Source organism: Saccopteryx bilineata, chromosome 10 (genome assembly GCF_036850765.1).
Source record: "Saccopteryx bilineata isolate mSacBil1 chromosome 10, mSacBil1_pri_phased_curated, whole genome shotgun sequence".
NCBI lineage: Eukaryota > Metazoa > Chordata > Mammalia > Chiroptera > Emballonuridae > Saccopteryx > Saccopteryx bilineata.
Window position 1 is genome coordinate 8,779,884 of NC_089499.1, and position 27,220 is coordinate 8,807,103.

The 27,220-nt window shown below is 45.1% G+C and overlaps 2 protein-coding genes across 2 annotated transcripts in view; both read left to right on the top strand.

Moving 5' to 3' along the window:
- Positions 1–11,507: 11,507 nt before the first annotated feature.
- The window catches only part of LOC136314184 (C-C chemokine receptor type 1-like), a 105,675-nt gene continuing 89,962 nt past the window's right edge, over positions 11,508–27,220 (top strand). The window contains exon 1 of the mRNA XM_066244733.1: positions 11,508–11,590. The gene's annotated coding sequence lies outside the window, so the exon portion shown is untranslated. The remainder of the gene's footprint in view (positions 11,591–27,220) is intronic.
- On the top strand, positions 15,582–16,562 carry LOC136314185 (C-C chemokine receptor type 1-like). Its single transcript, XM_066244734.1, has one exon. It carries the CDS (start codon positions 15,582–15,584, stop codon positions 16,560–16,562), a length of 981 nt encoding a protein of 326 aa, XP_066100831.1.

Genomic DNA, 27,220 nt, shown 5'->3' on the forward strand with positions numbered 1-27,220 from the left:
GCCACTGCGCCTCTTCACCCGCAGGTGTTGTAGGGTGCCAAAAACTACAGAATTAATATTAATATTTTGAGAGGCTTGAAGAACGTTTTATTAATTTGGGTTAAGGTGTGTAGAGAAATTGTGAGAAATAGTCTCAGTACTGTGTGATTGGCATGACCAGGATGGCCCTTGGCATTGTATTGTAAATGCAAAGGGGAGGAAAACATGGATTCCCAGGCAGTCCACCACGCCTGTGGGGAAAGGGGTGAATGGCTAGCCAGGTACAGGGAGAGAAAAGCCAAAATAAACCTTTTCTTATAGCAATGAGCCATTTGCGGGCATTTGTCCCCACCGAAACTACCTCTCCTATGTAAATACGTGTGGATAACACTTGTGACTCTGGACAGAGAGATGGCAGATAAACACTAGATAATATAGGAATGCCTTTTAATGTGTAAAAAAAAATCTTTCTACCATTGTGTTGACTTGTAAATTTTGTTTTCTCCAAAATGATGTATAGCTTGCAAATTGAACGTGGTCCTATCATGTTAAAGGACATATGACTAAACCCAATAGTGGTAAGGGGCTCCTAATTACAATTTTTGCTTCTGTACTTCCCACTTACAAAACTATAAAAACTACGTAGAACAAAGGGCCGGCGCGCTCCCCCTCAGATTTCTGTTGGAGTTGCCGCCGCTTGGCCAAGCTAGACAATAAAGCTTTGATGTGTAATTGACGGACTTGTTTGTGTATTCCATGTTTCAGGTCCCTCCGGATTAGGCTTAACAGTAATATATACGCAGAAGACAAAGACGAGGAGAAAATAGACCCTAAAATTCTATGGGATTATGTGTGTATTACTCATAGTTTAATCAGACATGACGTGAGATAAGACTAGGGTTTCCAAACTGTGTGCCGAGGCACCCAGGGCCACAGTGAACTCCCAGTTCCAATTTTTAAGGGCTCCACACTGCACCTGACATTTCCTGGACACCCTGGGAACTACAAGTAGGAGAAAGTTCACAGTTTCAATGTCAGATTGTGGTGCATTCTTTTCAAAGCACGTGTGTCTCTGCAAAGCTGGGTTTCTGGTGGTTTGAGATAAATCAGTGTGGAACAGGAACTGAGGGGACAGTGTCCCACGGATTCCAACATCTGCTTACCTGGCATACATATCCTATTGGCATGGATTATTTAAAAATGAAACAATATATATTTTTTAAAATTTATGTGTATTTTCAAGCAGCTATAGACAAAAATCACTTCAGTTGTTTGAATGTAAACACTTATGAGGGGAACAGTTTGGTTCTTCCTTTGCCCTCTGGTCGCTGAGGAAAAGTACGGGGACCTTAAGGGCTCCGGGAACTGCATTTCCCTGAATTACTTTGATGCCCCGAACAATGTGTATCATACGCCCCACCTGGGTTAAAAATAAAAGGTACAAAAGCTGTGTGTGTGTGTGTGTGTGTGTCTGTGTGTGTGTGCATAGGCCTCTCACCATGAAGCCCTAGGGGACAGGGTGTGGGTATCAGGGAAGGGACAGCCCACTGAGCAGCAGCTTGTTTAGGCCTCCAGCTATAAGCACAAGACATCTTCCCGCTCACGTGCGAGCCAGCCCAGCTCTCCCGGAGACTGATCACTCAGGGCCTGGAGACAATGGCCCAGTGAAAGTCTAGATCCCAAATGTGAGCGTGTATCGGGATCACGAGGAGGTCCTGTTAAAGCTAGAACATCTGATTCAGTAGGTCTGAAAAGAGACCTCAGAATTCGCATTACTTGTAAGTTCTGGGGGGTATTGATGTTGCTGCTCTAGAGTCCTAACTTCGAGAAACCCTGCTGTAGATAGTTCCGTGTCCCTCCTATCCAGGGGCGTTCATCCCTGGACTAGGGTATCCCCCGGCCATGACATTCATTGGTCCTTACTGTAGAGCAGGGGTAGTCAACCTTTGTATACCTTATGCCCACTTTACTATCTCTGATAGTACTAAAATTTTCTAACCGCCCACTGGTTCCACAGTAATGGTGATTTATAAAGTAGGGAAGTAACTTTATAAAATTTATAAAGCAGAGTTACAGCAATGAAAGCATATAATAATAATACTTACCATGTTCTTTATGACGAATTTTCGCTGTTTGGCAGAATAAGTCTTTATAAAACAACTTACTATAGTAAAATCTCTTTTTATTTATATTTCGGTTGCTCCTCTGTTGCCCACCATAAAAGCTGGAATGCCCACTAGTGGGTGGTAGGGACCAGGTTGACTACCACTGATGTAGTGACTTGCTTAATAATCTGTGAGGCTGGCTAGGCTGTGGGCACCTGAAGAACTGTATCAGTCTCTCTCGGTCACCACTACATCCCTATCACTTATAGTGCCTGGCATGTCATGGGTATTCGATAAATACAAGTGAAGTGAACAAGTATATGTGCCTGGCATGTCCTGTCTGTGTCGTGGGGGCCACAGAAGCCTAGAGCAGAGCTGGAAAGCTGGTCAAGAATCACAGCTAGTGACCATGTCCCTTACTGTACACATGACGAAGGAAGAGGCCGGTGTCACAAGCTTTGTTCTCAGGAACAGACCCGCCAGCCAAGTACGACAGATAAGGAGACACACACAGACCTTCCATTTCCTGTTGCGGGGTAGGGCTGACTGATGTCCACGTGGCAGAGTGCCCTACTGGGGAAGGGGCAGGGAGCTCAGCTGCTCCAACACTGGTGTGCATCTGAGTCTCCTGATCACCCCATGGGCACGCCCCTCAGCATGCACGTCTACACGCTGCAGCCCCTCCGACAACACGGGGCTTCCAGCCCAGGGAGCGGGGCAGACAGGAAGCCAGAATAGCACAGGAAGCAGCTCTCTACCAGCTATGGGCAGGTCCAGATTTCATGGACACTGCCTGGTGTCCTCACCACTCAGTCCTGAAGTTGAATGACCCTGCGGGGCCTCTGCATTCCCAGTAGGACAGAACCTTGCTGTCCACAGTGGAGGGGACTCTGTGACTCTCATCACCAGCTTCTTCCTAGTCCTGTCCCATTCTGCGCCCCTTGCCGTGTGTCCTGGGACCCCTGCAGACTCACTGTGTGCACCTGCATTCGTGGTCATGGTTTGCACCTCGAGAAAGACCCCACATTAAGACAGTGCTCAGTGTCTCGAGTACTGCACCAAATCATTCACTCATGGGTGTGTATGTATCTAACTTGAGTCCTCTCCATAAAGGTGGCATTATTAATCTTGCCATACAGAAAAGGAAATAGACTTGGGAGCTTAAATGATATGTCCAAAGTCACTAAAATGTAGACCTAGTATGGGACGCAGGACTGTCACATGTGAGAGACACGTCACTCATGTGTGCCTCTCGGCCTGCTGTCTGTACAAAGGCGGTACGTTTCCAGCCTGTAGCCATCGCTGTCAATCTGGATACCTTCTTGCCTCTCTCTCCCGCCATCTCTCTATAGACAAGCTGCTAAAAGAGGGAGACTCCACCCAGCAGACTCATGGGATGTTCCATAATGGCACTTCCTCTATTGTCTTCATTTTCACAGATAAGAAAACTGAGCCTGAAGGGAAATGTTCAAAGCATGGTCACATACATGATTTCTGAATGATACTTTACAACCTGCCTGTGAGAAAGTTTAGCAGTCTCCCTGTGTTACAGAAAAGCAGGTGGGTCCCAGAGAGACACGAGCGCAGAGCAGGTGTTGGCTCTTGTGGGGAAAAGTGGAATAAACATCATTTATGACACATTATTCTTGTCCCAGATGCTTATACAAGCTGACCTCGCACATCCTCCCATGAGCCTAAGCATCCAGTGTTCTCATTTGATGGAGGGGGAGCCAGGACATAGGAAAGCTAGTGATCTGCCCCCGTCTCAAATGAAGAGCTGGGATTTGAACTTGGCCTGTGTTGGACGATGCAGAAAACAGGAGCCTGGGCTCAGAGAGACGGCAAACTCCATCCTACAGACCTGTATTCAATCCGGGCTGGAGGCTCCTCTGCAGGAAACAGCTCTGTGGTTTGGGGGAGTGAGGGGCGCACAGACAGGGGAGAAGTAGGGACAGTGGAGGACTAGGGGCGCCAAAGAGAAGCTGCCGCCTCTCCCTGGTTTACTAGCAGGTCATTCTGAGGAACAGAGGACCTGGGTTCCAGTTTAAAAACTTTCACTTGTAAACATAAAAATAAACAAAGAAAAAGAAAAAAAAGAAGGAATAAAAGAAAGAAAGAAAGAAAGAAAGAAAGAAAGAAAGAAAGAAAGAAAGAAAGAAAAGAGAAGAAAAGAAAGAGAAAGAAAAGGCTGCTCATTGAGCACGAGACCTCCAGCCCTGCATCAGTCCCCCTCCCATTTCCAGCCTTCAGTAGTTTCACAACTTCTGGGAAACACTGTCACCTCCCTCACCCCAAACAACGCCACCTCTTCACCCTCCCCCAGTCCCCTTAAGACAAAACCCGCAGAGAAAAGTGCTGCCACTTCGCCACAGAAAAATGTTTGCATGGGACTCATTCTGAAAATGTTTGGTGTGCTTACTACTCACGCACATTCACCTATGTAAAAAGAAGAATTTGCCTCCTTCCTGTTATTCTGAATGACAGAGAACCTGAGAGTCCTGTCTCCATCATTACACAGGAAGTGAAAGATTTCCTACAGCATCAGAACCTTGAACCTTAAAAACTAAGACTCTCACAGCTCTAGAAACAAAGACTTCGTGGGCAGAATCCTTTTACACCAGAGTAAGTTGCACTTGTCCTTCCTGTCCTGTCGGCTTCTATGGAGGGCAGTCTGCATCAATCCGTGCACACCGTGCGTCTGATGGCCCTTGATGCACCTGCCAGGCAGTGAACTAGATGGCAATGCTGAGAATGGGAAGATTTATGAGATGGGTATTCAGATGTGAAATAAGCTTTATTTTGCTAAAAAGGAGAAGCTGTTGAATGATGGGTCATTACTGACTGATTAAGAAGTAGGCTCAGTATTAAGAGGCAAAAGTTACATTATGTGGAAGGCTATTCAAGAGGAAATTACTTGCAAAATTTCCCCATGTGAATGAAAATCATACATGGTGTGTGAAGTCATTGTAGGAGGAGGGAGCTATGAATTAGAAAAGTCTTTGCAGATGTGGGATGGTTTGAAACTGAACCATCTTTTTATGAAAAATAGAACCAAAGACTCACCAATTCAGACTGTTGGCTGACTGTGGGGGAGGTAAGATTTCACCCCCTGAATGTGGGGAGCTGTCCCAGTGACATCTTGGGATGCATCCATTCTGTCCTACTAAAGAAAGTGGAAGTACAATTTTGTTCTGAGAATAGTGGGGTTGGGGTTACTCAGAGGTATCTTCTTCAACTGTTCCCTCCCCCCAAGTAAACTGGTGGGTCTCACATTTCCAGAGAATAATTCACAGAAGTTTACATAGCCTGCCAACAGGCTGTGTGTCACTGATCAAACTTTTCATCCCCATTCTGACCAGCAGGACAGCTCTTAGGCTATTCGGACTTGCGGGAGGCGGGTATGCATTGATGTGCTCCTAAAAATTCCATAGCGGGCTTTCGTGAAAAGAGAACCCTGATTTCCAGTGTAGCTGATTATGCATGTAAACATGCCCACTGTGGTGGATTTCAAGCTACCAATATGCTGACTGTGGGGTTGGGGACACATGCACACGGTTGGTTCTTATGAACCAGGAACAGCAGCTGCCCCGCACCTCAGGCCTGGTGTCTTTACCACACAGACTGCCCTCCCTGCTCAGAGACTCACCTACTCCCAGGATGCAGCATGTTGGCACTGGAAGGTCCCAGGCTCCATGGCCAGAGCTGACCACTGTGCAACGACCTTGGGGAAAACTCTTGAGGCAGACTACAGCATGGCCGGCAGGTTGGCTGCAACATGGTCCCTGGTTTCTCCTTTGAGGACCCACCCCAGCCCCAATCCCTTGGGGAGCAGTGTTATTGCATGGTGCCCACCTGTAGGGAAAACAGTGAATGGAGTAGGAGGCAAGGGAGATGCAGGTTACTTTGTTTAATGTCATCCAACGATGCTGATTCAAAGTGCCTTTACCTTTGCCAACGTTTCCCCAAAGACGGGGCTCTCGGGGTCAGTGTTGCACGAGCTGCTCCTGTGCTTCCTGCTGCCTGTTGCTTCCTCTCCAACCCTGTGGTCCCCAGTGGATCCGCGAGGATTCACAGAAAAATGTTTACATGGAACTCAGCATCCTGAAAATGTTGGACTGAGGCTTCCCTGTCTAATTGAAGCAGTGCAGCTTTAACTCCATCAACATCTTCATCAACCAATCAGAGCAGCTCCATTCTGACCAATAAGGCCGTGATTTTTGGACCAATCAAACTTCAAGGATTTAGAGTCCTCATTTGCATGAGGATGGAAAATCCATGATGCTGACTGCCAGCCAATCCACTGGCCCTGGAAGTGGCTAAAGAAATCAGACACTGTCAACTTGGCTTTGATACTGATGTCCAGCCTGGTTTCTCCAGGAAGAAGGCTGATTCCTCAGTCACAGGCTAGGCCAGAGGTAGAGGAGTGACCCAGAGAAATGGATTTGGCAGAAAACCATAGTGCCCTAGCTGAGGTGTCCAACATCCACCCCTTATGGGCCTTAAGTTTCTAAAGTCACGGCAGAAATGTAAGTTTCTCAGCAGGAAACATTGACGCAGCGGTGCATAAGGAAGAGCACCAGAGACTCCGGGGTGAAGGGAATTATGATGCAGGCAAGTCCTGCTACCTGACTGGTGTCTAAGTCAAAGCTTTCAGATTGGTGGCAACATAGTGACAATCTGAAAATGCAGCTCCCATGGCTGTGTTCATCATTAAGCAGAATTCCCTTTCTAGATTAACCACAGAGACACCTGGCTGGGGAACATGGAGGACAGGGGACATCAGCCAGATTGGATTGGAGACTGGACATTCCTGGTGGCTGGAGTCCTCAGGGAAGGGGTAATGCCAGGAAGGAGGTCACCTGATGTTTACGGGTGTCCTGGCAAGGGCCAGGGCCGGCTGTTCTCATACCTTACCTTACAGAAATCCTTCAGGGTAATGGATACTTTCTCACATTACAGAAGAGAGACTGAGGCTCAAGGAGAGAGATGAACTTCTTCAAGTTCACACAGCTGGTAGGTTACACCAAAGCCCATGCTCCGTTTGGGGAGGCGTCTTCAGTAAGTGGTCAGAAAGAATTGGAAAGAGGGCTGAAACGCAGGTGTGCAGAGTCCTGTAAGGTAAGCCATCTAGTGGTGCTTTCTCATTTGTGTTTGTCTTTGTTTGTTTCAAGGACATGTTGGGTAAAACTATTCCAGAGCTCATTTCTGAGCATTCCAGCTTTCACCTCGTTGAGCATCAACGCATGGCTTCTGGCTGTTCTGAGCCATTCCTCCTGAGAACCCGCTTCTTCTCACCAGGTCACCCGCTCACGCATCCTGGCTTTTCCCTGAGTCCTCACAGCTCTCTGAGGCAACATCCTGGTGGTCTTGGTCCTCTAGCAATACAAGAGGCTCAAGGACATGACCCACATCTATGTCCTCAAACTAGCCATTCCTGACCTGCTCTGACATGACAGAGCTACTGCACACCTGCCTGTGCCCTGTCAGGACCGAGTACCGTGGGCCAGGCCAAGCCCACTCTGGTGTCCTCAGTGTCCCCCACTAAGGGATGGGCTAGCCTTGTAGAATTGGACTGTGGCAGCAGTACTGCGGTTAGGTGAGATGATCTCTGCAATGTACCACATCTGTGCCCATGCCTACCAAATCACAGGAGCATCCACTAGACTTTGTGACATCCAAAAATATCACATGGCCACACAGTGTGACATTCTTAGTACCCTTTGTCACACCAACAAAGACACTATTTAGTCTCTAATGCCATGAAGGTTCATTGGTAAGTATTTGACTGTCAGCTAAGAATATTTCCACTCCCATGTCTTTCTTTGATCTCCCAAGTGCAAAGTCACAACTCTGTGATATTAGGCAGGACATTTGAGTGCTTTCAGGGACAGATGTGAGAGTGTACACACCAATTTGAGCTTCAGCTCTCATTGTCACTGGATATGTGTCCTGCTCACTCTGAACTTCTGTGTCATCGCCTCTAAAATGGGAAAAATGAATGTACCCCTCCAGGACTGTTTAACACTAAGATCAATGCTAAGTCTATAGGAAGCATGAGGGCAGCGTTGGTGGTGAAGAATGTGGTGAGGTCTCCCCTTGTCTGGGTGCTCTATCTACTGAAGTTTCCTTCATAGCCCTCTTTGCCAAAATATTTGATATCATGCTAGGTGCACTCATTTGTTAATTGTCTTCCCCACCCCCAATCTACAGTAAACTACAGTTTTCACAAGGGCAGAGAGAACCCTATCTCAACACTGGGTTCCAGGACATGGTACACAGTGGGCACTCAGTAAACAGTTGAGAAGGGATTGAGACATAATCTCTGCCTACTCTCTGTTGTCCAGAGCCCACTGCCTGTAGCAGCAAAGTGAATACAGAAACCACCTTCCTGGACCCACGGGAGAAAGCAGGATGAAAATTCCAACCAGTACAGTGGACTGGGACAGGACCACAGAATTTGAGGACAGCAAATCCACCCTGTGCCAGAATGAAGACTTGAGGTCTTTTGGAGCTCAGCTGCTGCCCCCTTTGTACGTCCCTCGGACAGTCTTTTGGCCAGCCTACTGAGTCATCTGTAGACCCTGTAAGTACTTTAAAAAGGAAGGGTCGCTTAACTCAGCTTTTATTTCTTCTCCCAAGTTTTGGAGGTAAGGGAGGGTGCCTCCTAAACATTATTTCAAAAGAAGTAAATTCTTCCCTGTAGGGGGTGCACCTCGCCCTAAGGAGGGCTAAGTGGAGTAAGGTGGGCTACTTTTTACCAGTTTCAAAACTAATTTAGATAGAGTTTCCTTTAAGATCCCATTCATAGATTCTACCTGCCCTGAACTTTGGGGCCTGTAGGCACAATGTAATTCCTAATTAACACTGAGTGCCTTTCCTACTAGCTGAGATCTTGGATACAAAGGCAGGCTCATTATTAGACCCAATAATAATAGGCAAGCTAAATCTTGGAACCATTTCATACAGCAATTTCTTAACAACTGTTATTGCGGTCTCATTTCTAGTAGGAAAGGCTTCTACCTACCTGTCAATTACATTAGTAAAATCTATTTCTAAATGTTCCCTTGGGAAAGTTCCTCTCTGCCTGTTTCTCTTTATAATTTCTTTACTTTGCTTACTATTTATTTGGGCACAGACTAAACATTCGGACATTCTGCCTTTATTAGATTCTAATTCTGACTTTTCTAATTATTTCTTCTTATTCTTAGTCGTACCTTTCCTGCTAGCAAAATCTTTTTCTAAATGGTTGCAAAACAAAAAATAAAACAAAAAAAAACTTGGCAACCTGGGTTCTAGTAAAGTTACTAAAATTACCTAAAAACCTCACTGGTTTTAGGGCTACCTTATTGGTAGTGCCATCAGCTGCTTGGTTTTTCTAGAGTTTCTAAGGAGTCCTCCTCTTTAGGGGCTCTGGACAGTGGATGATGGGATTGCACCACCCCACATCAAAAAGGGTGGGAAAGGCTTAGTCCTAAAACCAAGCCCAGGCTACAAGGATCCTGCCTGCCCACAGCCCGCCCCCAACACACATTAATATCACCTGGGCGACAGCTTCCATGTGGGCAGCGCCATCCTCAACAAAGTGAGCATAATATATTTTATCTGCCCAACAATAAGTAAGAGAGATTTTAGTAGCTCCCTTGGAAGGCCAGTTCTCTGAGGGGAGCGCTGGCCACTCTAACTCGCCCAGAGTGTGCATAGTGTCCCGGAGCTAACAGTAGCTCCGTAGTCCGCAGCTCATTCCTTAAAGTCCTGGGTTTTATTCAAAACACATTCAAGCACCGTACACATAACACAAGAAGCAGACTGACCCATATTGACGGACTAGATGAGGTCTAGACTGAGAAAGACAACTAGACAAACACTCCAGAGAATGCACAACCAGACAAAAACCAAACTAGACAAAAACCAAACCTGAAACCTGAGTGGCGGACTAAACCTGACTGGCCAACCAAACCTGAGATCACTGGCCACCGCCCTGTGCCCGGATCGGGTCCCGGAGGTTATGCTGCGTCCAGCAAGGCCGCCGACCCCGCTAGGGGCGCCCCAACCTGACTGGACCCTGTTGCTTACCGGTGAGATCCTGAGCGGCTCAACGTCCAATGGAGCGCCGCCTGTGTCTGGGGCTGAGGAAGGTCCCTCAGAGATCTCCCCCTAGGCAGGGCACCTGAAGGCCCAAATAGGCTCCGATCACCAGAAAAGTCTGGTACATCTCTGATGAGCACCCAACTGTTGTGATGCAACTGCACTGAACAGAACCAGAGCCCAAATTGATTGAATTTGGGAAGCTTTATTCACTGGCCAGTGGTCCGTCTGCTGCACTGAGAAAGCAACAAACAGCGATGAGCTCCAAGGGGAGAGGGGGGATTTATAGGCAAACCCCACAAGGTTACAATTTTTTCAGCACATTTGTACAATATCTTTCCAAAAGTTTTAAGGAGAATAAACTGCCTTCCTGCAAGGCTGACGCACAAGGTACAAATCCTGCCTCTGTTGGCAAGATTAGATCTGCTGGGACCCTTAGCTTTTTCACTTACAGCTGTAGCTATAAACTAGTTCCTCTTAAGCATTCAGCTAAATTGGGTCAGGGATCCTTAGCATGGGCTGGCACGCCAGCACAGAGACCTCCCGCCCTACATCAGTCCCCCTCCCATTCCCAGCCTTCAGTGGCTCCACAAGTTCTGGAAAACACCTTACTGCCACCTCCCTCACCCCAAACAACACCACCTCATTACCTGCCCCCAATGCCCTTAAGACAGAACCCGCAGAGAGAAGTGCCACCAAATGACCACAGAAAAAAGTTTACGTGGAACTCAGCATCATGGCAGTGTTTGGTGTCCTTACTGCTCCTCCACACTCACCTATGTAAAAAGAAGAATTTGCCTCCACTTTGCATTCTGTGACTGAGATCCCTAGAGTCCTGTCTCCATGGTTACACAGGAAATGAAAGACTTCCTACTCCATCAGGACCTTGAACCTGGAATATAAAGACTCTAAAAACTCTACAAACACAGAATTTGTGCTCAAAATCCTTTCACACCAGAGTAAGTGGCACTTCTCTTCTCTGTCCAGTCGGCTTCTGTGGAGGACAAGCTGCATGAATTCGTGCACGCGGTGCGTCTGATGGCCCCTTCATGCACCTGCAAGGCAGTGAACTGTGTAGCAATGCTGAGAATGGGAGGATTTATAAGATGGGCAATCAGATGTGAAATAATCATTTTTTGTTGTTATTAAAAAAGAATAGCTTTCTTGAATGATGGGACTGACTGATTAAGAAAGTTGTCAGAGCATTAAGGAACAAGAGCCACTTTCAGTGGAAGGCTATTCAAGAGGAAATTACTTGCAAATCAACTGCATGGAAATGAACATCATACATGGTGTAGCAGGAGGGAGCTAGGAATAGAAAAGTCTTTGCAGATGCGGGATGGTTTGAAATTCAACTATCTTCTTAAGAAGAGTAGAACCAAGGATTCGCCAACTATCATTGTGAGCTGACTTTGGAAGAGGTAGGATTTCCTCTCCTGAATTTAGGGAGTGGTCCTGGTGACCTCTTGGGATGCATTTCTTCTGTCCTACTAGAGAAAGTGGAAGCAGAATTTTGTTCTGAGAATAGTGGGGTTGGGGCTACTTGGAGGTATCTTCTTCAACTGTTTCCCCAGCCCCAAAATCTGGAGGGTCTCACATTTCCAGATTAAAAATTCCAAGGAGTGTGCATAGCCTGCCACCAGGCATTGTGTCACTCATCGACCTTTTTGTTCCCGCTCTGACCAGCAGGACAGCTCTTAGGCTATTCAGACTGGCGGGGTGGCAGGTGGGCATTGATGTGCTGCTCGATATTTTATAATGGGCCTCCCTGAAAATTTCATAGCAGGCTTTCCTATAAAGCGAGCCCTGATTTCCAGTGTTGCTGTATTTGTATGTAAACATGCCCACTGTGGTGGATTTCAAGCTACCAATATGCTGACTGTGGGGTTGGGGACACATGCACACGGTTGGTTCTTATGACCCCAGGAAAAGCCAGCTGCCCCACACCTCAGGCCTGGTGTCCTTACCCGCACAGATGGCCCTCCCTGCTCAGAGGCTCACCTACTCCCTGGATGCAGCATGATGGCACTGGAAGGTCCCAGGCTTTAGGGCCATAACTGACCATTGTGTAATGACCTTGGGGCAGATGCTAAAGACACAGGACAGCATAGTGGGCTGGTTGGCTGCAACGTGGTCCTTCGTTTCTCCTTAAAGTCCCCACCACAGCCCTAATCCGTTAGGGACCAGTGTTATTGCATGGTGCCCACCTGTAGGGAAAACAGTGAATGGACTAGGAGGCCGGGGGGATGGAGGTTACTTTGTTTAATGGCATCTGACGATGCTGACTCAACGTGTCTTCTCCTTTGCCAAAGTTTCTCCAAAGACTGGGCTCCCGGGGTCAGTGTTGCACGAGCTTCTCCTTGTGTTTACAGCTGCCTGTTGCTTCCTCTCCAAACCCTGTGGTCCCCATGATGCTGACTGCCAGCCGATTTACCGGCCCTGGCTGTGGCTGCAGAAATCAGAAATTGTCACTCAGCTTTGTTACAGATGTCCAGCCTGAGTTTCTCCAGGAAGAGGGCTGATTACTCTGTCACAGGGCTAGGCCAGAGGTATAGGAGGGACCCAGAGAAATGAATTTGGCAGGAAACCATAGGGCCCTAGCTGAGGTTTCTGACACCACCCCCCCCCATCCCACCCTGTTGGTCTTAAGTTTCTAAAGTCACGGCAGAAATGTAAGTTCCTAAGCAGGAAACATTCATGCAGCGGTGCAGAAGGAAGAGCCCCAGAGACTCCGGAGTGAAGGGAATTATGATGTAGGCAAGTCCTGCTACATGATTAGTGTCTAAGTCAAAGCTTTCAAACTGGTGGCAACATAATGAAAATCTGAAAATGCAGCTACCACTCCTGTCCATCATCCAGCAGAATTCCCTTTCTAGATTAACTACAGAGAGACCTGGCGGGGATCTTGGGACAGGTACATCAGCCAGAATAGGATAGGAGACTGGACATTCTGGGTGTCTTGAGTCCTGAAGGAAGGGTAGATTCAAGTAAGGAGCTCCCCTGATGTTTACTAATGTCCTGGCTTTTGTCATACCTTACTTACAGTACTCCCTCAAGGATACTTATACTTTCTCACATAACACATGAGAGACTGAGGCTCAGGGAGAGAGATAAACTCCTTCAAATTCACAGAGCTGGTCGGTTACACCAAAGCCCATGCTCCTTTTGGGGAGGCATCTTTAGTAAGGATTTGAAAGAGGACTGAATCGCTAGGGTGGGGAGTCATGTAAAGCAAACCATCTAGTGGTGCTTTCTCATTTGTGTTTGTTTGTTTCAAGGCAACGTTGGGTAAACTATTCCAGAGCTCATTTCTGAGAATTCCAGCTTCCACCTGGATGTGCAACACCGCATGGCTTCAGGCTGTTCTGAGCCAGTCCTCCCGAGAACCCCCTTCTTCTCACCAGGTCACCCGCTCACGCATCCTGGCTTCCCCTGAGTCCTCACAGCTGTCCCGGAGGCCCACTTAGTGTCTGCAGACCTACCTATACCCCATTAGGGCCGTGTGCCGTGGGCCAGGCTGAGCCCACTCTGGTGGCCTCGTTGTTCTCAACTAAGAAATGAGTTGGCCTCCTAGGATTGCACTGTGGCAGCACTACTGGGGTTTGGGGGATAATCTGTGCATGGTAGGACATCCTTGCCCCTGGCAACCAAGTGATAGAAACATCCTCTAGGTTTTGTGTCAACTAAATAGATCAAATGGCCACACAGAGTCATGTGCCCCAAGTGTCTTATGTCACCTCAGCAAAGAACCTCCTTAATCCCTGGCCTATTGGCTCAGTGGTAGAGTCCCGACCAGGCATGTGGAAGTCCCGGGTTCAATTCCTGGCCAGTCACACAGGAGAAACTCCCATCTGCTTCTCCACCCCTTCCTCTCTATATATCTCTCTTCCCCTCCCATAGCCAGGATTCCATTGTACCAATGTTGGCCTGGGTGCAGAGGATGGCTCCATGGGCTCCACCTAAGGTGCTAGAATAGCAGTTCTCAACCTGTGGATAACGACCCCTGCGGGGGTCGAACGACCAAAACACAGGGGTCGCCTAAAGCCATCGGAAATACATATTTTATTTAAAAATGTATTGTATAATAAATATGTATTGGCCCTGGCCAGTTGGCTCAGTGGTAGAGTGTCGGCCTAGCGTGTAGGAGTCCCAGGTTTGATTCCCGGCCAGGGCACATAGGAGAAGTGCCCATCTGCTTCTCCACCCCTCCCTCTCTCCTTCCTCTCTGTCTCTCTCTTCCCCTCCCGCAGCCAAGGCTCCATTGGAGCAAAAGATGGCCTGGGTGCTGGGGATGGCTCCTTGGCCTCTGCCCCAGGTGCTAGAGTGGCTCTGGTTGCGACAGAGCGATGCCCCGAATGGGCAGAGCATCGCCCCCTGGTGGGCATGCCAGATAAATCCCAGGCGCATGCGGGAGTCTGTCTGACTGCCTCTGCGTTTCCAGCTTCAGAAAAATACAAAACAAAAAAATATATGTATTTTCCAATGGCTTTAGGCGACCCCTTGTTTTGGTCGTTCGACCCCTGCCAGGGTTGTGACCCACAGGTTGAGAACCGCTGTGCTAGAATGATTCTGGTTGCAGCGGAGCAAGAGCCCCATATAGGCAGAGCATTGCCTTCTTATGGGCTTGCCAGGTGGATCTTGATTAGGTGCATGTGGGAGTCTGTGTCTCTACCGCCCCGTTTCTCATTTCAGAAAAAAAAAAAAAAAAAAAGAACCTTCTTAGCTCCAAAGGCCATTAAGATCCATTGGTAAGTTTTTGATACTCAGCCAGGACTGATTTCTCAACCATTTCCTCCTGTGCACTTCCAAATGCAAGGTCCCTGCTCTGTGATTGGAGGCTGAAAGTTCACGTGGTTTCAAGAGTGGATGTGAGAATGATACACACTGGATGTGAGCTCCAGTTCTCATTGTCACAGATGTGTCCTACCCACTGCGAACTTTTCTGTCTTCATGTGTAAAATGGGAGACATAAATGGTGCCCTTCCCGGATTCTTTAACACTGAGTCCAATGACAGGTCCGTGGGAATCATGAGGGAAGCGTTGGTGATGAAGAATGAGGTTGCTCTCCCTTTGTCTGGGTGCTCCATCCACCAGATGTTCCCTTCCCAACAGTCATTGCCAAAGTATTTGACTTCATGGTTTGTGCACTGATTTGTTTATTGTCTGCCCCATCCCTATACTACCCACCCCTATTGAACTACAATTTCCATGACAGTAAAGAACACCTGGGTCCACTTTGTTCAAGGTTATGTCCCAGGATATGGTTCACAGTTGGCAATTTTCACTCAATAAACAGCTGTCAAGTGATTGATGTCATATAATAACTGCCTTGTCTCTGTTGTCCAGAGCCCACTGCCTTTACCAGCAAATAAATACAGAAACCATCTACCTGGACCCACGCCAGAAATCAGGATGGAAATTTCAAACATTTCAATGGACTATGAGGGGACCACAGAATCCAACTCATTGAACAAAACCCCGTGCCAATATGAACCTGTAAGGTCTTTTAGAGCTCAGCTGCTGCCCCTTTTGTACTCCCTGGTGTTTGTCATTGGCCTGGTCGGCAACATCCTGGTGGTCCTGGTCCTCTTGCAACACAAGAGGCTCAAGAACATTACAAACATCTACGTTTTCAACCTGGCCATTTCTGACCTACTCTTCCTCTTCACGCTGCCCTTCTGGATTCACCACTATTGGAAAGATAACTGGGTGTTCGGCGATGTCATGTGCAAGTTGCTGTCGGGGCTTTATTACGTAGGTATGTACAGTGAGATCTTCTTCATCATCCTGCTGACCATCGACAGGTACCTGGCCATCGTCCATGCTGTGTTTGCCTTTCGGGTCCGGACTGTCACATTTGGTATCATCACCAGCGTAGTCAGCTGGGTCCTGGCCAGCCTGACTTCAATTCCAGACTTTTTCTTTACACATACCCTGAGCAATGAAGGTTGTTACATCTGCAACTCATTTATCCCTCGCACTTACTACAGTCATTGGAGAGAGTTTCTGGCTCTGAAACTGAACATCCTGGGGCTGGTCTTGCCTCTGGTGATCATGATCGTCTGCTACACGAGGATCATAAAGATTCTGCTCAGACGACCCGATGAGAGGAAGTCCAAAGCCTTCCGTCTGATTTTTGTCATCATGATCATCTTTTTTCTCTTTTGGACGCCCTTCAATCTGACTCTGTCTATTTATGCTTTTGAACATGTTCTTTCAGTCAATTACCATAACCACAAAGACCAAGTAGCCCTGGCCATTGAAGTGACAGCCGTCATCTCCTACATGCACTGCTGTGTCAACCCCATTATTTATGTTTTTGTTGGCGAGAAGTTCCGCGAGTACCTGCGTGAGTTGTTCTACAGAATCCAGTCCCTGAGCCCAGGAAAATGACTCCCCTTCTTCCACACCAAGATGCAGGACAGGGCCAACTCCTTGTCCCCATCTGCAGGGGAGCAGGAACTCTCTGACGGGTTCTGACTCAGGTCCCAGCTAGAGTGACCTTCCAGGCACAGTGGCTGTAGCTGGAAGGGAGGCGTCTTGGGGTGTCCCGGCCAGATTGTGACCACTGACCAGTGTGGAGCAACGCCACCTGGTGTTGAGGTAGATCATCTCTAGCCCTGAGTCTTCTCCATGAACTTCTCCTTGGAGACGAATGAGTGGGCTATGTCATTCTGGAAGACGGAGGAGTGAGCGTCAGCCATGGGCTTGGGCCAAACAGAGTTCCAGGTTCGTGACTATAAACATTTGTAAACAAAGCCACTGAGCATCCCCTCACCTCAACCTGCACCACCAGTGAGCTTGGAAACAGTGATTTCCACAGTTGAGTCCCCCCTTCAGAGTTTAGGTTGCTGGAAGCCCTGAGGAACATAGAATTCCTGATGGCAGAACTTGAGACCTAATGAAAATTAGAGTTGGGAAACTGTCCTTGACAATGGCACTTTCATTAGAGAATATTTTTATACTGACTAAAATCAAGCAATTCAGGTCTAGTGCCAGATACAGACCTTGTGTATAAAAGGTTGTACATCTGGAAATAGCCATGGAAAAAGTAGAGTCATTGTTTCAAAACCCCAGACTTCAAACTCACTTCTAAATCTCTTTACCCTATTACATACAATGTTCATTGTTGATGAACTTCGTTATACTTTATGTTTTCTCTTGTGCACGTTCATGATTATAAAGGAGATGTACTACTATTCTCATCCTTCTGCTCTTGTTGTTTTTAAAAGGAGCACACTCAATCAAGTTTCAAGCTCAATACATTATTTCAAAGCATTGTTTATGATGTCTGCACTGAAATCGTCATCAGATGGACTCAAATTGACACGTATGCCCATTGTTGATTCCACAAATCAATTCACTCCCACGTGGTGACTGAGGACCTGCTCCCGTCAAAGCAACCCTCCGAGACTAGGTTCAGGTGGGAGGGGTGTTCTCTAAGAGCCCTGTGCTCAGTGAGGTGACAGCCACAAGGATGCCAACAGAGCCCGGGTGTGGTGGGTAAGGCTGAGACCGGGATATAAGACTGCTGTGAGTAGAGCCTGCCACCCACACATGCATTGCCTCCTTCATGTGCTGTGTGTGATGTGAAGGAGCCTAGTGAGATGGTCAGTTTGACCCCAGAAACAGGCCTAATAGAGAGTCCTGGCAGGGAATTGGAAGGCCAGCACCAAATCACTGTGTAGTTTTTGTTCACCCCCAAAGCATTCTGTCTTAGCTCTTAATTTAACAAAGTAAAACCATTTAGAAAAATAATTAGGTGAAACAGTGTAAACAAATTTTCAATATAAAAAGTAATTTATTGAAAAGGAAATTGCCCGGCTTATAAATCCACACACATTATAAAACATAAAATACAAAAATGTTAACACAGAGAAAAAAGATATGTAGCAAACTAAAAATTAAGACCAAGATGCTTTCATCAACTCCCCTGATGTATCAGGAAATTTTACAAATCAGTAGGAAAACCACTTGGATTTTTCTATCCCATAATTATTCTATATGCCCAATTGTCAAACAATTAACAAAAATATTAACCAGTAAGTCATCGAAAAATGCAGTAGCCATTAATATGAAATCTCAATTACATTAGTAATCAAGGACATGCTAATGACAGTGAACCTCTTCTTTTGCCTGCTAAGATAATAACCAGATGTCAATTTTTTTTAATGAAAATATCCAAAGCAGGTAAGGATGCTGTGACACAGTCTCTGTCACATATTTCTGATGGAAATGTAAATCAGTGCTGTGTTTCTGAAAAGCGCTTTGGCAATGGGTATCAAGATCATTTGAAAAACTCACCTTATAATCTTGCTTCCAGGATCTGTCACAGATAATGGGAAAAAGCAGCACATCTGGAAAGATCGATAACCAGGGAAGAGTTCAATAATTGTTGTTATTATGAGCTAGGATACCGACATGAATGACTTCTAAAAAAGTTTATTGACATGTGAATATGCTTATATTGTTAATATTAAAAAAAAAATACAGAATCTTCTGGTTTATATTTTATAATATATATGAAGAAGACAAACACAGGGAGAAAAGAAACCCAAATTTCTATGGGATTATGTGTGTATCAGTAAGAGTTTAATTAGAGACATGATGTGAGATAAGGCTAGGGTTTCCAAACTGTGTGCCGAGGCACCCAGGGGCCACAGTGAACTCCCAGTTCCAATTTTTAAGGGCTCCACACTGCACCTGACATTTCCTGGACACCCTGGGAACTACAAGTAGGAGAAAGTTCAGAGTTTCAAGGTTAGTTTGTGGTGCATTCCTTTCAATTCAGGCATGTTTCTGCAAAGTCGGGTTTCCGGTGATTTGAGATAAATCAGTGTGAAACAGGAACTGAGGGGAAGTGTCCCACGGATTAACATCTGCCACCAGGTGTACATATCCCATTGGCATGGATTATTTAATAATAAAACAAAATATCGTTTTTTTCAATAGATATGTATTTTTAAGCATCTATAGACAAGATCACTTAAGTTGTTTGAATCTAAAGACTTCCTGAGGGGAAGAGTTCGGTTCTTCTTTTGTCTCCGGGCGCTGAGGAAAAGTACTGGGACCGTAAGGGCTCTGGGAACTGAGAAAGTCTGGATCCTGTGGAATAAGGGTTTGTTTAGCAACTGCATAGTTTGCAATTGTGGGAGCTGGTGGGTGAGTCTGTGCACGCTGTTGCCTGGCAACAAGCACAGGGAGGGAAGTCACATTTCTATCGTCTTTTGTTGCTTCCCTGTGACTGGTCAAAAATGCACCATGACTCTATGGACACACAATATATATATATATTTTCCGTGTTAAAATGTATATGTTATTTCAAAGGCCTTTTGTTAATTCTTTACTGTTTTATAGCCTTGTGAGATTGAAATCTTAGTTTAAATATTAGGAATTATTAATAATGTCTTTTTATGTAATGTTTAGGTTATTGTCATTTTGCAACAATATTGTTCAATGCGAGGTAATACAAGGAAAAGAGTCATATCCTGGAACTCTTGCAAGTCTATTTTATCATGCTTTTGTTAAAATTTCTTTTGAATACCAATGTACTGTGTTCTTCAGCAGCAAAGAGACTCTGGAATTCTAAAGGAGACACAAAAAACCTGTTTTTCTTGATTTAATCCAGCTAATAACATTGCTTTTGTCTTTTTCCAAGAGTTTATATAGATAGAAAAGGGCTCTCAAGTCCCTCAGCGAGATCTTCTGTTTCTGAGCATGGCTTTTAAGGTCTATAATGACCAAAATAGAAACAGAAAAGGCTAATAAGGCCCAAAAGAGATCAGGAAAATGCCAGCTTTTGGCCTATACCCTTAAAGGCTCCAGTACCCCGAAGGGGCTTAATAGGATTCCATCAGGGTCCTGCTTCAAGAGTAGAAAGAAAGGTCATTGAGCTGAGGCCAGGCTTCTCAGCCCCACCGGGGGACATGCCTTTGCTCTGAAAAGAAAAGGGACAAAAAAAAAAATGTAACCTGCCCCCCTGCTCCACAGAGGGAGGGTTCAGTCTCTTCCAGCTCTTTCCAGCTACCTGTGACCTGACCTTATCCAGCCTGCTGGGATCTGCCACTCAAGAATTAAAGGTTGGCCCCATCTCATGACACCATTTATGAGCCTAAGGTATTTCTTCCAAGTAGGAGGTAAAACTAATCTCATTTCTGGTAAACACGAGGGCCATTCACTATGCCTTGCCTAAATATTTGAGTTTTATTTATCCCTCGAAGATCTTTACTAGGGGTAATGACAGTCTGTTTTTTGTTGCTTTATTTAATGTATAGTATCTCCTGTCTCCTTTATTCTTCTTGTCTCAATGACCCATGCCTATTGTAGGCTGGAACCTGCTTCTAATTCCAGCTAGAAACATTGGTCATTAGGACTTGGACTCTATTTGCAAAGTGTAGAAATATGACCACAGTTCCAGTGCCTTGTGGACTTTTTATGAATGTGTATGACTCGTGCTTTTTAGGACATTTCTCAGACTGAAATAGAAATTATGTTACATTTGTAAATGATATAAAGCAGTTATAGCATCAACATAGACAGTGAAATTATGTTAACATGTTAAGAACATTTGTAACTAAGAATTTTATTTTGGATTCTGTTATATTAGTTAGAACTTAGTTTTGTTTAATAATCTAATAGACTTTAGTCACTTTATTGTATTAAGATGCTTGTTATAGTATTTGTTAACATTAGCTATTTCAATTTCATTATTAATTGTAGATTCTTCCAGTCTGCCTCAAAATCAGAACATAGTAATTCAAATGAATAGATGCCACCCAGAATCAGTGGGGTTTTGGGACCCTTATGCCAAAGGCTTATTCAATACCAATTAGAAAAGATTTAAAAACAGGGAAGAAAGGGACCTTCTCAGGTAAACATTTAAGAATATTTAGAAATAGACTTTAATTAAATAATTGACAATTGTTAGGAAATTGCTATATATGATTCTTTTCAGATTTAGTTGCCCATTCTAGTATTGGACCTGCATTTGTGTCCATGGCCTCAAAGCTAGTAGGAAAGAAACCCATTATTAATTAGAAACTAATTTGAAGTTACATTGTACCCACAGGTACCCAAAGGTTCAGGGCAAGTAAATTACATGAATCAAATAGTAAAAGAAACGTAACCACCCCTTCCCTAAGTACTTGCAGGATTTATAGGTGACTCAGCAAACTGTTCAAAAGACTGTTTAAGAGGTGCTTCCAGCGTTATTAAAAGATTCAGTGCATCACCCAGGGACTAGTTCCCACGTGGACAGGTCCACATATCATGATCCTGACTACTCCCACTGCTGCCAAAATAGAAGGCATGCCTTACTCCAACCACAAACTGGAAGCTGGTTGGTCTATGTACGGTGAATGTATGAAGAAACAACGGACTCTTTTTAATCAGACTTTGGGAAAGGGGAAGCTAGGGTAAAAAGAAAGCCAACTTAATTGTCACAAAGGTTAAAAGTTTTAAAATTAAACATTCTAACTAAATGTAAATTATTCTAAAAGCAAATTAGTTTTATGTAAATTGAAAAAGATTGTACAATATATAAATAATCAATTAATAATACTTGTTTCTTTAGTGAACTGTACTGTTATTAATGCTGTCTGTTAAATATCTGTTACATGTTATAAGTTAATATTCCTAGACGACAGCCTTATGCTCTTCAGTAAATTAAGTCAAGGATTTGACTTAGGAAATAGAGCCAGAGGGGATTGTTGTAAGGAACCAAAAGCTACAGAATCAATATTAATATTTTAAGAAGCTTGAAGAATATTTTATTAATTTGGGCTAGGCATGCAGAGAGATTTTGTAAATGATCTTTGTACTTGTGTGATTAGCATAAAATCAAGATGGCTGATGGCAATTTATTGTAAATGCAAAGGGGAAGGAGACTTGGATGCTCTGACCTTCCACCACACCTGTGGGGAAATGGGTGAATAGCCAGGTGAGGGCAGAGAAAGATTAAATTAAACCTTTTCTTATATTAATGAGCCATTTACCGGCATTTGTCTCCATGAAAACTACCTCTCCCCTCCTGAAAGCATGTAGTTAATGTGTGTGTGTGTGTGTGTATACATATATACACACACACACACACACACACACTACAATAGAAAGCCCGGCGGTCATACGAAATGACCGCTGTTCTAGATATTATAAATTGTAATTAAAATGATTTGTGCAAAGGTGTCTGCTAATTCAAACTGAATTACCCAGGTCAGGCGGCAAGGATGCCCCTTTGCTTACTGCCCCACGGGGTTTCCCCCTTCTACTTACTTAATTGCTTAAAGTAGAGTGCAATGAAGGAAACACTGGCGGTACATTTCTTAAGATCCACCGCTAGCTCAATAAATAAAGGTGATTTAAATAATAAAATGTTAATTCACATGTCAAAGATCTCTTTGTACACAACATTTCTTGTGTGGATCTTTTCATCATTTTTAAGCTCACCTTGCAGACGACCATCAATTATTTTTAATTTTACGTCCGTTCTTTCACGAACTCTTGAACAGGCAACATAAAGTTGACCGTGTCCAAATGCAGGCTCAGGTAAAAAAATGCCAACACGCTTAAGCGTTTGGCCCTGAGACTTATTGATGGTCATAGCAAAGTCAAGTTTTACAGGAAATTGTCTATGTCTCAATTGAAATGGCAACCCTGTTTGAGATGGAGCCAAATCAATTCTTGGAATGGCATGTATTTCACCTTTAGAGGAGCCAGTCAAAGACTTAGCTATTATGACATGATTTTTCAATTGGAGAACCTCTAGTCTTGTACCATTGCAAAGACCCCTTCTGGTGTTAAGATTTCTTAACAGCATAATAATTGCTCCAATCTTTAACCTCAATTTTTTTTAAATGTGATCTATATGTATTTTTTAAAATCCATCAACATGAGGCATGTTTTTTTATTTTTTATTTATTCATTTTTAGAGAGGAGATGGAGAGACAGAGAGAGAGAAGGTGGGGAGAAGCTGGAAGCATCAACTCCCATATGTGCCTTGACCAGGCAAGCCCAGGTTTTTGAACCGGCAACCTCAGCATTTCCAGGTTGACGCTTTATCCATTGCGCCACCACAGGTCAGGTTTTAACCTCAATTTTTGAGGTGGCATGCCAGAAGGCGGGACTATTTGAATGCCGTGGCAACTTCACCCCATTGGCTAGTACAGTTATGCAAGCAACCAAGAAGCTATCGGCAACAAACAGACACTTAAGCCGCATATAATAAAGATTTCTGAACAAAGGAATAGCAAATGAACACTAGAACATATAGGAATGTCTTTTAATATGTAAAGTGACATTTTTACCATTGTGTTGCCTTATAAGTTTTAATGTGTAGAAGCGTCTTTTTTTTTTTTTTTTTTGTATTTTTCTGAAGCTGGAAACGGGGAGAGACAGTCAGACAGACTCCCGCATGCGCCCGACCAGGATCTACCTGGCATGTCCACCAGGGGCGATGCTCTGCCCACCAGAGGTCGATGCTCTGCCCCTCCAGGGCGTCGCTCTGCCATGACCAGAACCACTCTAGCGTCTGGGGCAGAGGCCAAGGAGCCATCCCCAGCTCCCGGGCCATCTTTGCTCCAATGGAGCCTTGGTTGTGGGAGGGGAAGAGAGAGACAGAGAGGAAGGAGAGGGGGAGGAGTGGAGAAGCAGATGGGCACTTCTGCTATGTGCCCTAGCCATGAATTGAACCCGGGTCCCCCACACGCCAGGCCGAAGCTCTACCGCTGAGCCAACTGGCCAGGGCCTAGAAGTGTCTTTTTATGAATCCTATAGACAGATGTTATAAACTTGCTAATGAATTGTGTCCCATCCCCCCACCCTTCATCCTTTTCCCAAACCAGTAGAAGAGAAAACAAAGAGTATAAGCTTATGCCATGATGTCAGGCTTTTTACCTGCTTATGTATAATTAAGGGTATATACCCAGTCCTTAGAATATTATAGTCACACACGATTTGGGACTGCCCCATGTAAGCTATTTGTGGCCGACATATTTAATAAATTTTCTCCTTTAATAAAACTCTTCAAAACACATTTGGACTTGGTGTCTCTATGAAAAACTTGTGGAGTTGTGGATTCGGTACTTTACAACAACACGAGAATAAGTTGCACTTGTTGTTTCTGTCCTGTCGGCTTCTATGGAAGGCAGTCTGCATGAATCCGTGCACACAGTGCGTCTGATGGCCCTTGATGCACCTGCCAGGCAGTGAGCTAGATGGCAATGATGAGAATAAATGGATTTATGAGATGGGTAATCAGATGTGAAATAAGCTTTTATTTTGCTAAAAAGAGAAGCTGTCTCGAATGATGGGTCATTACTGACTGATTAAGAAGTAGGCTCAGTATTAAGAGGCAAAAGTTTCTTTCTGTGGAAGGCAATTCAAGAGTAAATTACTTGCAAAATTTCCCCCAATGTGAATGAAAATCATACATGGTCTATAAAGTCGTTGTAGCAGAAGGAAGCTATGAATTAGAAAAGTCTTTGCAGATGTGGGATGGTTTGAAACTGAACCATCTTCTTAAGAAGAATAGAACCAAGGACTCACAAACTCAGACTGTTGGCTGACTGTGGAGGAGGTAGGATTTCACCCCCTGAATGTGGAGAGTTCTCCCAGAGAGCTCTTCGGATGCATCCATTCTGTCCTGCTAAAGAAAGTGGAAGCAGAATTTTGTTCTGAGAATAGTGGGGTTGAGGCTCCTTGGAGGTATCTTCTTCAACTGTTTCCTCCCCCCAAATAATCTGGAGAGTCTCACATTTCCAGAGTAGAAATTCCCAGAAGTTTGCATAGCCTGCCAACAGGCTGTGTGTCACTCTTGACCTTTTTGTCCCCATTCTGACCAGCAGGACAGCTAGTAGACTATTCATACTGGCGGGGAGGGGGATGAACATTGATGTGCTCCTAAATATTTCATAGCGGGCTTTTGTGAAGAGAGAGCCCTGATTTTCAGTGTTGCTGATTTTGTATGTAAATATACCCACTGTGGTGGATTTCAAGCTACCAATATGCTGACTGTGGGGTTGGGGACACATGCACACGATTGGTTCTTATGAACCAGGAAAAGCCAGCTGCCCCGCACCTCAGGCCTGGTGTCTTTACCCGCAAAGACTGCCCTCCCTGCTCAGAGACTCAGCTACGCCCAGAATGCAGCATGTTGGTACTGGAAGGTTCCAGGCTCCAGGGCCAGAGCTGACCTCTGGGCAATGACCTTGGGGCAGACTCTTGAGGCAGACAACAGCATGGCCGGCAGGTTGGCTGCAACATGGCCCTTGGATTCTCCTTCAAGGCCCTGCCCCAGCCCCAATCCCTTGGGGAGCATTGTTATTACATGGTGCCCACCTCTAGGGAAAACAGTGAATAAAGTAAGAGGCAGGGAGGATGCAGGTTACTTTGTTTAATGGCATCTGACGATGCTGACTCAACGTGCCTTCTCCTCTGTCAAAGTTTCCCCAAGACGGGGCTCCCGGGGTCAGTGTTGCACGAGCCACTGCTGTGCACCAGCTGCCAGTTGCTTCCTCTCCAAACCCTGTGGTCCCCATGATGCTGACTTCCAGCCAATCCGCCGACCCTGGAAGAGAAGCAGCAGAAATCAGAAGTTGTCAACTCGGCTCTGTTTCTGACGTCCAGCCCGGGTTTCTCCAGGAAGAGGGCTGATTCTTCAGTCACAGGGCTATACCAGAGGTGGAGGGGTGACCCAGAGAAGTGAATTTGGCAGAAAATGATAGTGCCCTAGCTGAGTCATTCAACATCTACCCCTAATGGCCCTTAAGTTTCTAAAGTCACGGCAGAAATATAAGGCTCTCGGCAGGAAACATTCATGCAGTGGTACATAAGGAAGAGCCCCAGAGACTCCGGGGTGAAGGGAATTATGCTGTAGGCAAGTCCTGCTACATGATTGGTGTTTCACAAAGCTTTCAGCTTGGTGGCAACAGAGTGACAATCTGAAACTAAAGCTCCCATGGCTGTGTCCATCATCAAGCAGAATTTTTTTTCTAGATTAACCACAGAGAGACCTGGCGAGGGAACATGGAGGACAGGGGACATCAGCCAGATTGGATTAGAGACTGGGACATTTCTGGTGGCTGGAGTCCTCAGGGAAGGTGTAATGCTGTCGGGAGCCGATCAACGACTGCTGGCTGACAAGGTCACAGCAGAAGAAGACCCACAACTGCTGGCTGACAAGGTCACAGCAGAAAAAAATCAAAAATTGCTCATTGACAAAGTCACAGCAGAGAAGACCAATGGCTGCGGGTTGACAAAGTCACCCAAAGGAGAGATACAATGATACTTCCCCCTTTGACTTTTTGAATTAATCTGGCCTTATATCCCCCCTTTTCTGGGTGTGTGCTATTATTTATGGCTCAGGGATAATAGTACCGTGCTTTCCCTGTAGATTCATAGTGATTTCTTTGGAAATGAGACAGAGGGTGTGAGTTCCACAGAAAAGCCTGTAAGCCCCTTGAACTGGGCTCATAGACATAAGGGGCTGGCTATGATATTCCTCGTAAAGGGTTAAGTCTGTAGGAAAATTTCTTCTTAATCATGTTAGAAAGAATAGATTGTGACTTGTGAATGGGTAGGAGGCAGTGGCTGTGCACAGAGCACCTTTCGGCCTTCACTTAATTCAACATTTTTCCTCCCTAGCCTTTTCATGTGATAGAGTAGAGAAACATTCCTTTCTTCTTGCTTATTTGATCTGCAGATAGTGGTACATTCTGAGAAGAATAGAATTAGAACTTAACTAGTGTTTAAATATAATAAATAAGTAATATTTGACTAGACAATAGTATCTTAAGTAAGGTATAGTAGAATGGTCCATTGTGTGGCCTAGGATGAGAGCGCAGTCAGCAAGAAAAGAATGTTTTACTAAGAGAATTGTCTTTTGACTAAAGGCAATTGCTAGGCTTTCTCAATGAGATGTTCTCATGAGATTTATATACTTTCCAAGATTTTTTGATAATGAGAGGAATGTAGGGGAATCCATAGAAGTAATAACAGTTAATGTCTTCTGAAATTATGTTGCTATCTTGCAAGTGCACTCTGTATATCTTTGGGTG

Coding starts and splice junctions, on each gene's coding strand:
- LOC136314185 (XM_066244734.1), top strand. CDS start 15,582: ATGGAAATTTCAAACATTTCAATGGACTATGAGGGGACCACAGAATCC.